We start from the raw sequence: 12,453 nt of genomic DNA, 5'->3' as shown, positions 1-12,453 counted from the left end.
AATTAAATTGAAGATCAGTTCAAAAAATTAAACGAGATATTCCAAACTCTACAACTGATAACATTCTACAGAGAAACAATAAAGATTCCAAGTGTACTCTAATATGATTGATAAATTTAAAGATAAAGCAACAAATTATATCTAGCATAATTTTAGTTATTTAATTAATTTATTTCTGTTGATACGTCTTTTAATATAACTAAGTTGCATAACTGAAAATTATTTTTTAAACGTTGAGATTTCTTCAGATTTATAGATATCCATCCATTATGTTTTGAGTTCAATCAATAAATCATTCCTGTAGATGAAATGAACAAAGACCAGGGCGTAATAAAAGAAGAGATAAAGCGGCGGATTAGAGACATTAGTTAAAAGAAAATGAAGTACGAAATAGACGAAGGTCAAAAAAAGGTAAGAAAGAAATGCGAGGTGACAGAATAAGTAAGAAAGTAAAGCGAAGATGTGAAGACAGGTTTGCCGTTAGGACGGCTGAAAAATTGCTCAATGAAGAGACAAGAACTGCGTTTTTATCTTTATCACAAATCAACGGCCTACCAATCGGCAGTACAAGGTCTACATTATTACAGAATATTAATACATGGTTTAGTATGATTTGGTTAAATTTGTCCAATTTTGAGGGTATAGTAATAATAAATTAGTAATCTCAAAGTCATTTCAGCAAATTTAACTTGTATTGCTTGAATACTGGTAAGGGAACTGCATGAGTGTCCTACATTTAGAATTTGATAGAGATAGCTCAACCGACCATTTTTCTTAATAGATGTGCCACTTTTATACATTTTGCCGAATACAGGCAAAATATATAGGCCTGTATGTCAAAACACATGCACACATGCTCATAGATTTGTACTTTTACCTTATCATGTGAGTTGGGTTAGGTTTCCTGTGAGGAGTTCTGTCATTACGATTAGCTTATTTTTTAAAATTATATTTCAAGTGCTGGAATTTGAAGGAACAGTTTGTGTACCTTGCTAGTTTAAGTGTTCGTACCAGATTTATTTTTGTAAATGTGGCGAGAAGTCTTTTAGGTCCAGAGACTTTGATTGTCTAACCACTTACACAAATCAATCCAATTCTAATTGTTTGTAGGCTTCCTGCCTAGCCTCTAAATCTAGTTTCCAAGCTGCTACAAACCCATTAATAATAATTCCTTCTAAGAGCGCTAATGACCATAGACGTCGATGCGCCGGCAGAAAAACAAAAACAAAAATCCTTCTCAAGTCTCTACATTTCCCATTCACCGAATTCGAAGTCTGTCACGTCCTCTTCCGCCTATCGTCACCACTCTTTGCGGAAACTAGATGCGGTCCACTTTAACTTAATGGGCAGTTCACTTAATCCATTTAGCATGCATATGTCCCTAATATTTTAAATTCTTGCTGACAATACAATCGTTCAAAGAGTACTATTATTTTTTAGTATCATTTATTATTTTACCTGCTCTGGTTTTCTGCTTGTTCCTCCTTCAGAAGTCCATCGCAGCGGCAATTACGGATGATTTCGTAATTTCTTAGAAGAAAATGTGCAGATTTCACCTAAGCTTTAGTAATCATACTTAGAACCCATCACCTTAGCTTAATGGATCAAGGCTTTATTTTGGAATGTATTCTTCTGCTTGTTGGGCTTTATTGATAATAAAATAATATAACTTGTACTTACAAACTTTTTTAAATTTATGTGCATATTTTTCCGTATTTATTTAATTAGTAAGATATTTTATCTATGTTACTCACTTTCATATTTTAGATAGGGCCCCGCATTCGCCGCATCTGTAATAGGTAGGCACTTCCGAATACAACAGTGTTTTCGCAACGCGTCATTTTGACATAACGTGAAAAAAACAGTTAACGTTGTAGCCGAAGGATTCAGGAATATTTTTTTAAAAAAAGTAATAGCCTATTTTTTCAGGCAGGCTTTACGTCCATCTACCAATTAGGTGTCGTGGACGGAGGCGACTAGTAAACATACTTTACTGTAAATTACTCGTATTAACCATTAAATAAAATCCAAGGCCTAAACGGGAATCGAACCCAGTACCACAATACATATTAGCTTTCGCCTCTTAACCGCTCGGCTACCGTGGCGCCTAAGGATTCAGGACTATTGATTGTACATTGACATCTATGAACATTCAATTTAATAATGCAATCGGAAACATTGAATGGAATCCCAAAATATTTATAGTATGTTGTTTTAAGTCTAACAAACGGCGATTTAAAAAAAAGAAAGAAAGAAAAGCATGTTTTTACCTGTCAAAGGTGTGATATCTGTATAATAGGTATATAAAAACACGCGCATATTCAAATGCAAAGTTGTGTCAAAATTTTAAAGCAATCGGTGAAGAACTTTCGGAGATTTAAGATTTTGACAAACGAACATTTACATTTTTATTTATATACAATAGGTTATTGTAAAATATATTCCACAGCCCTGAAGATGACCTAGTCCCTAGGTTGAAAGCTCGGCAAAACAAAAATCATGACTGAAATTGGCATTAATCTTTCTTCCTTCTGGATTACTGAATCAGTCGCCAGAAACAATGAACAATAATCAAAGAAACAACAATAAACTTTACGCTGAAACAAAAACAAGATGAATGATCTTATTAATTAAAAATTCAGTAAAAGTTGAAATTGTTCATTATAAAGTTGCGTAACAAAATAAATTAAGATAAGAGAGGGGAGAGTGAATGATGGGTACGCGAGAAAGCGCGAACTCTTGAGCAGAACTCGACTTCCGGAATTTCAGTTTAGGAATCCAGTGCACTATCTACTAATCTCTTCCCTTCATTAAAAAAAAAAAATGATTACGGTCTCAGGAATTACTAATAGAGGTAATCATGAATTACGCTCCCTAAAATTAATTTAAGTTGACGCCAATGAATATAGAATCATTAGATCTCAACAGGCCACTAAAGAATAGCTACTTGACAAGTAAAAAAAAAATCTGAAATGCGCTAGTCTAGTGACTAGTGATGAGAAATGGATTTTTTTAACGAAATACTGAGACAGGGGTTAATAGTTGGATCGCTGTCTAACGGTAATTTGAGAAAAAGACGTGCGTTTTCTGCATCACGTATTTCCGGTGAACTTTCCATGAGTTGCGATTTTACTGCCAAGAAAGATAGAATTAATTCGGAACGGCCGAGCGCTATCTAGAGTTATGAAGCGCAAACAAGTTCTGGTCCAGAAGATGACGCTCAGCCATACAACTTCCGTTAGACTTGAACTGAGAAAACGTTCAGCAACTTGGCGTGGAACTTCTTTTACACCAATCCCTTGCATTCGATTCAAATAACTAAAGTGGACATCTTCTGCATATAGCAACATACCAGTAGATGAGTTTTTACGTTCATTTAAACTTTTATTGCAAAAATAGATATTTAATTTGTGTAAACGCATCACTATTTAAAAAAAATTGTCAATTATAAATTTAATTGCAAGAGAATGTGTTCCACACTTGAATTTCGCTGGCTCAGTTAGACCTTAAGAAACCACTATATTTCGAAAAGTCAATTTCCAAAAATTATGACATGGTCGCGATCCCTTCATCGTTTCAGTAGCAGGAAGACCAACGTACAAACGCACTTTCTCTCTAAAAATGGAATTCGGGTATTACCGTTAACATTCGTTAATCGCCGCTTTGCGCAAGTATTTTAGCCATTTAAGGTTTCTCTCAGTGTATTCGTAATCGATCGACTTGAATTAAACGTCGCTTTTTTATGTTCATTCAATATATCAGAGTATTGTGATTTGAAAAGTGCTTTTAATTAGTAATTAAAAATTTATAGAAAGAAGGAACATTGTTGGACAATGTCTAGTAGTAAAACTGATATTGAATGTGGTGTGAGATTGGCCGGTCATGAAGCCAAGGACAGGTTATACGAACCAAAAAGAAATCGTAAACTCATTAGAGCTGTAACAGTATTGGTTTATGTTCTGTCAGTTAGTTTGGCCGGTATAATATTGTCTTTGTACTATGTGTTCTTTTGGAATCCTTCATCCCAACATACTGTTCCAAATACTAACCAAGCTGCTAACTGTTTAGGTAAGATAGGATTTTATACGAAACTTATTTTCTTTCAAAGATAATTTTTGAATTATTGCTTTCGTTAAAAGCTGCAAGAAAAAAAGGGAAAACAAGAATTGTGTTCTAAGCCGTTTCTGTTTTCGAAAATGAGCTTTAACAAAAAATGTGCGTTTGTGAATAGCAACAGTGCCCAAAGTCAGTCTGGTGTGAAACACATGATTTATGCAGATATAATTTGTACATTCTTTAAAAAAAGCAATATTTCTTAAATGTTTAGTTGTTTTCAGTAAAACTATCAGCCCAGCTCTGTCTCGGAGCCTCAAAAATCACTGCTCTTTTAAGAGAAAACCGTTTGAATATCCATTTAGAAAAGTGGAATTCGCGAAGCAGCAAGTTATGAATTAAATATGGTCATCCCTGGGTAATTTCTAAACGAAATGTCAAGTTAGAACTATATAAAGTGTTTTTCCGATTTTTGGGTTTACGCTGACCCTACTTATAAAGAGCAGTGTCTACTAAACACACTTCACGGCTTAGGTGCTCAGGTTTTGCAAGTCGGAGGTCCCGAATCCCTGGCGTGCTTCCTATAACTACAGACAAGCTAGTTTGGTCCCTGGAACCCGACAGTACACAGAAAAGAATCTGGCGCCAATGAATTTACATGTTGCCCACTTTAAATTAAAATTATATGAACTATAATTTTAAAATCTCTTTTTCGTTTTTAAGGCTCTAGAAACTGAATTTACAGTTGAAACTCAAATTCCATTTTCAATCTCATACTCAAATTTTTGCGAAAATGCAATAACCCTTTTACCAAGATGAAGCACGAAGTATTTTTTTTTTAAATCTCTGGTTTAATGCTTGCTTTAAGCCCACTTTAGGCCAGTCTTCCGGCGAATTACTCTAAACTCCCAGTGTAACATTACTAAGCACTTTGTTTTAGTGGTTTTCACATTAACTTGACCAGACATACACTCAGTATTACATTCCAGAGGATTGAGCTCTATGGTGACCTTCTGAAGTGAATCTGCTTCTCTCCGTTCGTTTGGTGATAGCCTCTTGCTATGGATCCACGTTGTTTTTTTGGAGATGAAGTCTTTGCTAAGTTCTCAAGAATTCTTGCTGCATGCATGACTCCAGCAACTGTCACACGATCAAATACCGGTGATAAATAATCATTATTTGTGGCAGGGTTAAAATTAGTTTACCCAAGTGGTGGATAAGTAGACGAACCACTCTGTATTTCTCGTATATCATTGGGTAACAGTTTGGTTCTGCAGCAAAATGAAGCACTAACACATGGTACTTGCAAAAGTGTCGTGAAGGTACTTTTCCTGAGTGATGGATTAAGAGATGCTTTGTAAAATGCATCTGCTCTCATCACTTCGCTTCCAGAAGTTCTGATATTCATAGCAGTGAAAAGTTGTCAGTCTGGTCGAGATTATTTTTAATTCTCCTACTACCTAATTCCTTTATAGTTCCATATAACTCAGTCTACCGTAGAGCAAAGTTTTACCATTGAATGAATGTGTACAAAATATCCATCTAGGCACGGACGCTACACCTCTTCATTTTGCTTTTTCATTTTTCATTTTCATTTCACGTTTTTCATTCTCAAATTTCTTTAGATTTAGGAACAGATTTAGGCTGGATGTTGGAATAATTTGTTTTTCTAATCCCTCAGTTTTCTTATTGCCAAAGTACCTTTTGGGCATTCTCCTATTGAATTTTTTTTTTTTTGCAATCCAAGTTTCTTTTCACGAATGTTTCATCCATTTGTTTTGGAAGACTTGCGTTAACATTCGCCCTTCGCTGGGTACTGTATGAAAAGAAACCTTTTTGCACGAAAAAGAATTCAGAAAAATCTGGTCATGGCCATTCCGCTAGATATCAACTTTATATGTATTATAAAAATCATCAGCATGTTGCCTTGATTGTTGTTTTGTTTCTGGAGGTTTTAGAGAAGTTAATTTTTAGTGGAGAACCTTCGCATTATTCAAGTCTTACAGAATTTATTAATAAGAACTACAAACATTAGCTTGGAGAATGATATAAATGTGAGTAATGAATAGAAACTTTGCAAAGGGAAAATTGCTAAATTCTACCCGTTCTAAATACATTACATGAGTAAACATTTAAGTTATTTTTAGAAACGTTGCTTTTAGTGGTGTATTCTTGATAGAGAATTGAGTTCTTTGTGCTATTGGCAGACTAATATTACACACACTTCGATTATTTTTATTATATATCTTCTCCCACTTTAAAATAAGAGGAAGTATTGCAACCATGCTACGTTTTCGAAATAGTTTTCTTCTGGGAATATGTGATTTAAAATCCTCTGAAACCCAAAAGAATCTTGCTTACAGTTATCGAGATTCTAACTTGTAGGGAACATATTCCATTCTTACTGACATTTGTGAACAGTATCTTAAGGCTCATCTCTCAAAGCATGGAAAATATAAGTTGCTCTAAATTTTTAAAGATCTGAATGAATCAAGTCGAAATAGATGCATGGAATAAAAATATATCACCTCTTCCTTCACCCTTATGGGTCAGAATTCATACCAGACCTACATACCCTTTAGACCTTTGCTGTGTCATATTGTCTATGTAAAACGTTCGAAAGACTAATAAAATCAAGTCTTGACTGAATCGGAGTACATAATCTTTCCTATATCAAAATGAATTCAGAAGGAAACAATCCACATTGAATACGAAATTGTGTAATGATAAGAACTCTCTATTGGTAATCAATATAGGACTGACAAACGCATTTTACAATGTCGGCGCACCAGCTCTTACTAGACAAATGATAATGCTTGGTACTCCATGTAAACTGGTAACATAGGTAATTAGTTATGTGCACGCTCTTTTGTAATTCACAAGAACGGAAAGCCTCGACTTACCTTCAAAAATCCGCATAAGGATCAGCCTCTGTATACACTGCAGAATTAACGGCTACCAAAAAATGCCTCGAGCTCGTCACTACCATAAAAAAAAATAAATATTTATTTTTGAAGTAGTGGAAGGTAGTAAAAGTGTATTGAACAATCTAAAAGAACCTGGACTCGCTGCTTAACTACTGTCATTAACCCTGACGCTTGAATGCCTAATATTCTAAACCAGAGTGAATTTCTGTACTTGATGTGGTTTAAAGTTCGCACCCATGGTAGTAAGAAAAATCAATAAAAAAAAATATATACGGAAAAAAGTAGAAACCAATTCGAATAAACCACATAAACTTTTTCGAACATTTCTAACTGGCTGAAATATGAAGGAAATGTTAGGTACTTGCTGAATTGGGTACCTTTTGTTGTTTAATTAACCCTTAACTTTTTAAATTGAAATAAACTGAGTTTTTTTAAGGGTAAATATTGAAATTTGTTTTGAATAAATGAGATATATATATTTCAACGTTACGCTTTTCTCTTTTTCGTGCATGTTTTTATGATCAACCCTTATACTACTGTCCTACCGGCCAGTTTTAATGTGAATGTATATCTCTTGTTAAACACTACTCTTGTAACCAGCTGTAGCTGAATACAATGAATAAATATTGATTGTATATCTCTTGTTTTGGTTTTATTACAGGAGCAGTTGCGGATGAAGGGTCCCGTGAAACTCCTAAAGTTCTACCACAAATGGAAGATACTACACCTGCAATGATTGGCATTGACGACGATGAAGCCATGTCGTCCGAAATCCCTGGATCTTATCTAGTCCCAGATTAGGATATCATATCTTAAATCAAATAAATTATTACTTCTTTTTTCTTCTTTTTTTTTAAAATATAAACGAACAAAATGTTAAAGGAATAAACTTGAGTCCCCAAACGGAGCAGGCGCACTGAAATAGAAGAATAAAACTTAACAGCAAACAGTTCATGATTTGGAATAACTATTCGTTTGGAAGGAGTCGCATTAAAATTATCTGGCTTGCTATCTGCAAGTAAGATGTGATGATTGACTATTTGTTTACTAGCGGATTAAGAGAAGGTATTGTAACCTTCTCGATTTTCTGTTTCATCAAAATATAAGTTTTGAGGACCCCTGACTCAGGTTTCCAACTTGATTAATTTGTTTTGTTCATCCTCTGAATATGGGGTCCATATTGGTAACTTAGAAACCAAAAAACACAGAAAGTTGTAAACGCCACTACAAGGTTTTAGAAAAATCGATTCCCCGGGAGTACCACTTTACTAAGACGTTTTTCCAGTTTTCTCTAAAACGGTTTTTATGATTTTTTCAAACTTGGAGTACTAGTTGAATACATGAGATCTATAGCATTTATTTGATTGGATTTTTAAGGAAAATTCAATTAAGCATCATACTGCTGGGAGAGGTGGATATTTAGGCTTTTCTCTAAAGAGACCTTTCCGTATATTTTACTATTTTCATTATTTTGATATTTCTTGAAAACGGTTTCTATCACTACCATGAATGAATATAAATAGTAAATATACATCTTCTATTTGAACTAATTTTCCCGGGAAGTTAGATTAAGAGTACTTATGGGAAAAGGGGTGCCACTTAGAGGTGTAATTTACTCTTGAAAACTGTTAAGAGAGACTAATTGCATTGCTAAATTTTGTGAGTTTGATTAAAATTCCTCGACGGAAAAATGCGTCTTTAAGTCATGGTTCTCCCATGGCTCAATTTTTGGTGGTTTTGTGGAAAGTGGCTCTTAGATTACCTTTTCAAACTTAGTACATTTATCATTTTTCTATAAAAATTTGTTTTTAGGCCGTTTCTGAGGGAGCACCAGGGTAGGATTCTCTGTATGGTTACATTTTTGTGTACGTACGGTTGCTGACTGTTTAATGTTAATAATTAAATATGGCCCAAAAGTTTAAAGGAAATTTTGAGTTAGACCGTTATGATTAGTAATTATTTTGGCCGATGATCCGTTTGCTTCAGTGCGCACTCCTGTAAAATAAAAGTGAGTATTAAAAATAAACAATACCGTATTGTTTGAGGGTGAAAGATATGACATTAATAATTTAAAATATTTACGTATTTTGATTGTACTCTATCCAAATGTTTTATTTCAATCCAAAACTAGGTTTTGAAAAAAAAAATTATCTTATTTCAATGGAATGACTAAAAGACTTTCGTTGAGATTTGCCTGTAAACCGTTTAGAAATTTAGTTCTTGAAACATGCCCATGGTGTAAGATATCTTGAAGCGTTAATTGCATGTTACAGTCTTACTGTGCTGCTGTAAGAGGTCCTATTGCGACTTACCGGATTTCCAAAATTGAGTTTTTACCAGAATGTATCCAATTTCCAGTCACCTGAAGTTGACATCTATTGTGGTACCCATATTTATCCAATTTTCTCAAATCCCAAACTTAGTCAACAGTCTACAGCGAGGCTCATGAGCAAATCTTAAAGATATCAGTTATTTTTGCCTGAAATGCCTAAACACTCCTGGGGAAAAAACAATGTGCGTTACCCAATAAGGAGACACGGAGATCAACATTCTCACCGGAATAGTTGGAATGTTGGTGAAATTCTGTAGTAGTCGTAGGCGATTTGCTGTTAATAAACTTGTTTCACTCCTAATTATTTTTACCAACCATTCAGCGGCTTACTGTGCACTTATAATGCTAAAAAGAGAAAATGTGACCGTATTTGCAGTGAATAGGCGATATGGAAGGCGATCTTTGTGCCTGAAGATGGAAGATTAAAGTCCTGGCAATGATTAAATGAGGCATACGTCCTTTAAGCATCGTTACTGCCAGCATTATAAACAGCTAGCCAATATAGGAACTTGTAATGGTGACGCAATGAAAACAATTGTGCAGTTGTCAGAGGAGAAAAAAGAGGTGTTGTGCACAATCCAGCTGCGTAAAGATCGAACCACAGAGAGTATCTGTCAAAATTTATTAGGCAAGCACATTAACATGTGTCTGAGTACACTATGAATTTCTAACAAAGTGTAGATGAATCCCATTACATCAGCTCGCCGAAGACATACGACTTGGGATGCTATTGCGGACTCACTCGCAACATTAGAGAACTCTTCTTATCCAGAAAAACAAAAGGAGACCTCACACAGCAAAAACCTGTGTGATTGAGGCAAGAAAGGGCGACCTCCACATTCAAATTCACTAAAGCAAGGTGCTTGTAATGCGCTGAGGAGAATGAAGATGCCAAACTAACCGTTAGCAACGCATATCTTTAAAGGTTATAATCCTCATCATATTTAAATATCAAATAATTGAGATTTAATTATACATTCATCTTGGTTTATATCGACTTATAGTTAACATAGTGTTTAGCTACTTTTCTATGCAGTTGGCAACAGTCTGGAGTCGTTTGGATTACGTGGTTACTAAATTAGGTTAATATAATAAATCGGAAGAGAATCTAGTGAAGTTGGAATTAATGGATTTTTGTTTTTAATGTTGGTTAACTTTAAATTTTTAAAATGGAATTTAGAGAGATGATTCAGCCTTTAGATCATATTCTATTTTTTTTTACTTATCCTAAATTTCTTTATTTGTTGAAGTGATGTGATAAGAGGTTCTGTCTTCATGTATCCATGTACTATGTTGAACCAAACAAACATGCATTGAATATCGTCGCCTAAGAAGTGATACCTTGTAACTAGAAAATATCAACTTTACAGGAGAAGGAAAAAAACAGGATATAAAATTCATTTTAAGGCATACAGTAATTCTTCTTTCAATATTAACTATTAGTGTGACTGTCGTCTTGAAAGTGCATGATTGAAAAGAAATTTTTTTTCAACATTTATTTATTTTTTCAACATTTATATATAAAAATGTAATTTTCGTTGAAATTTTAGTTACGAGGTATCACTTCTTAGGCGACGATATGCTAGAAACAAAAATGTCTATTAGGAATCCAACCTAGTGAATTATCTTAAATGTATGCAGTTGCATTTAGGTGCAAGTCAAATTAATATTAAACCAAATTTATTTTATTTTTTGTAGAAATGGCTCAATGTTTGCTACTTTGTCTGAATCAACATGCTTTTTAATGTAAATGCATACGTGCCAGTGACGAAGATTGGGAGAATCTTATCATTCTTATAGATATATTACAAATAAATTTGCAAGAACTTAATTCTGTTTTATAGATTGCAACCCCCACATAAAAACAATTGACTCATTCAGTAACAAAAACTAATGTAGAGATTTTATGTATTTCTTGGAACAGGTAGATAATACACATGTAAATCCTGGAAGATGATATGTATTTCTTAAAAAGGTAAATGTAAACTTAACAAAACACACACGTTTTCATTTCTCTTCTCTCCACATAACCATACTGTCCACTCCCCTCCTCCTCAATCGATCTCTATCATATCGATATCAAATATACCACAAGAGATAAGAGTGGTAAACTAAGTTATGAAACTCTACTTACTCGGTAAGACATATATATATACATATGTACTAAACAAAGTGTTTCAATTTTATTTTCAAATTTGTTTTTCAGATCTTCCTTTCTGAATATTTAAAAAAATATTACATAAAGTGCTTGGGTCTCTATATGCTCAACTAGAATCACGCATCTATATGCAACTATATTGTTGAACCATAAAATTTGTGATTTTATAATCGTCCATAATTATATTAAAAGCAATGTCTTAATGTTATAATAACTTTTTTAGCTGTGTACGATGTAAAATTTTATATGATGTAAATTTAGTATTCTAATAAGAAACGTATTTATTAAAACTTCTAATGCCATAGATTTTGCAGAATGTTTTTGATCAGTTTTGTCACCTTTTTCTATATTATTTCTTTCCCAATTATGATAAATTATTCTGTAATTTAATAACTAAAATTAATTATCGTTTTAGGCTATATAATGTATAGAATAGAATAGAAATGCTTTATTAACAAAAATAAACTTCAAAGCTATTTGGCGTGGTGCTTAACACCGTCAGCCAGAGCTGTCATCTATTATGAACTGTGGTATTTACAAAAAACTAAACAAAGTAAATGAAACTTCAATAATTAAATAATCAAACAAATCTTTTATAAAATAAATACCTGTGAAAATAAAGCAAAAAAAAGATTTATATATAATAATAATAATGATATATACAATAGTAATAGTGAGATTCCTTTTGTGTTCAGTAGTTGAACTCCTGCACAAGTAGGCTTCTATATTTATAAGCACATGTATGAAAACTTATTAAGTTTCTCCAATTTTCACCATTCAATTGGTTTATCACTTCATTCAGTGTTAGACACTTCTTACCAAACCACTTCACTCGCCATTCTTGAAAGGTAGTGCATACACCCAAATAGTGATAAACATCCTCCATTTCATTACTATTACAAAGGGAACACCTTCTTTGTTCCTCGGATCTACAAGTGCTGAAATTGAGCTTAATTAGCTGTCCACGCAGTTTAAATATATCT

The 12,453-nt window shown here is 33.6% G+C and overlaps 1 protein-coding gene across 4 annotated transcripts; it reads left to right on the top strand.

Moving 5' to 3' along the window:
• The first annotated feature begins 3,681 nt into the window (after nucleotides 1-3,681).
• Nucleotides 3,682-11,774, top strand: LOC141457486 (putative transmembrane protein INAFM2). Of its 4 annotated transcripts, none has more exons than XR_012460390.1 (3): nucleotides 3,682-4,068; nucleotides 7,642-8,988; nucleotides 11,011-11,774. XR_012460390.1 is itself a non-coding variant. In XM_074134548.1 (2 exons), exons 1-2 carry the CDS (start codon nucleotides 3,834-3,836, stop codon nucleotides 7,779-7,781), a joined length of 375 nt encoding a protein of 124 aa, XP_073990649.1. In that variant the 5' UTR covers nucleotides 3,682-3,833; the 3' UTR covers nucleotides 7,782-11,774. The 4 variants fall into 4 exon arrangements, 1 of the variants encoding a protein (XP_073990649.1); XR_012460389.1 differs by having other exon boundaries at nucleotides 7,642-10,237; nucleotides 11,519-11,774; XR_012460388.1 differs by having other exon boundaries at nucleotides 7,642-10,237.
• Nucleotides 11,775-12,453: the final 679 nt, after the last annotated feature.

This window comes from Rhodnius prolixus, unplaced genomic scaffold, assembly GCF_049639745.1.
Source record: "Rhodnius prolixus isolate KJV_2025 unplaced genomic scaffold, Rpr scaffold_16, whole genome shotgun sequence".
In the NCBI taxonomy this organism is placed as follows: Eukaryota; Metazoa; Arthropoda; class Insecta; order Hemiptera; family Reduviidae; genus Rhodnius; species Rhodnius prolixus.
This window is presented reverse-complemented; position numbering and strand designations above follow the sequence as displayed.

Coding starts and splice junctions, on each gene's coding strand:
- LOC141457486 (XM_074134548.1), top strand. CDS start 3,834: ATGTCTAGTAGTAAAACTGATATTGAATGTGGTGTGAGATTGGCCGGT. Junction 4,069..7,641: donor CCAAGCTGCTAACTGTTTAG/GTAAGATAGGAT, acceptor GTTTTATTACAG/GAGCAGTTGCGGATGAAGGG.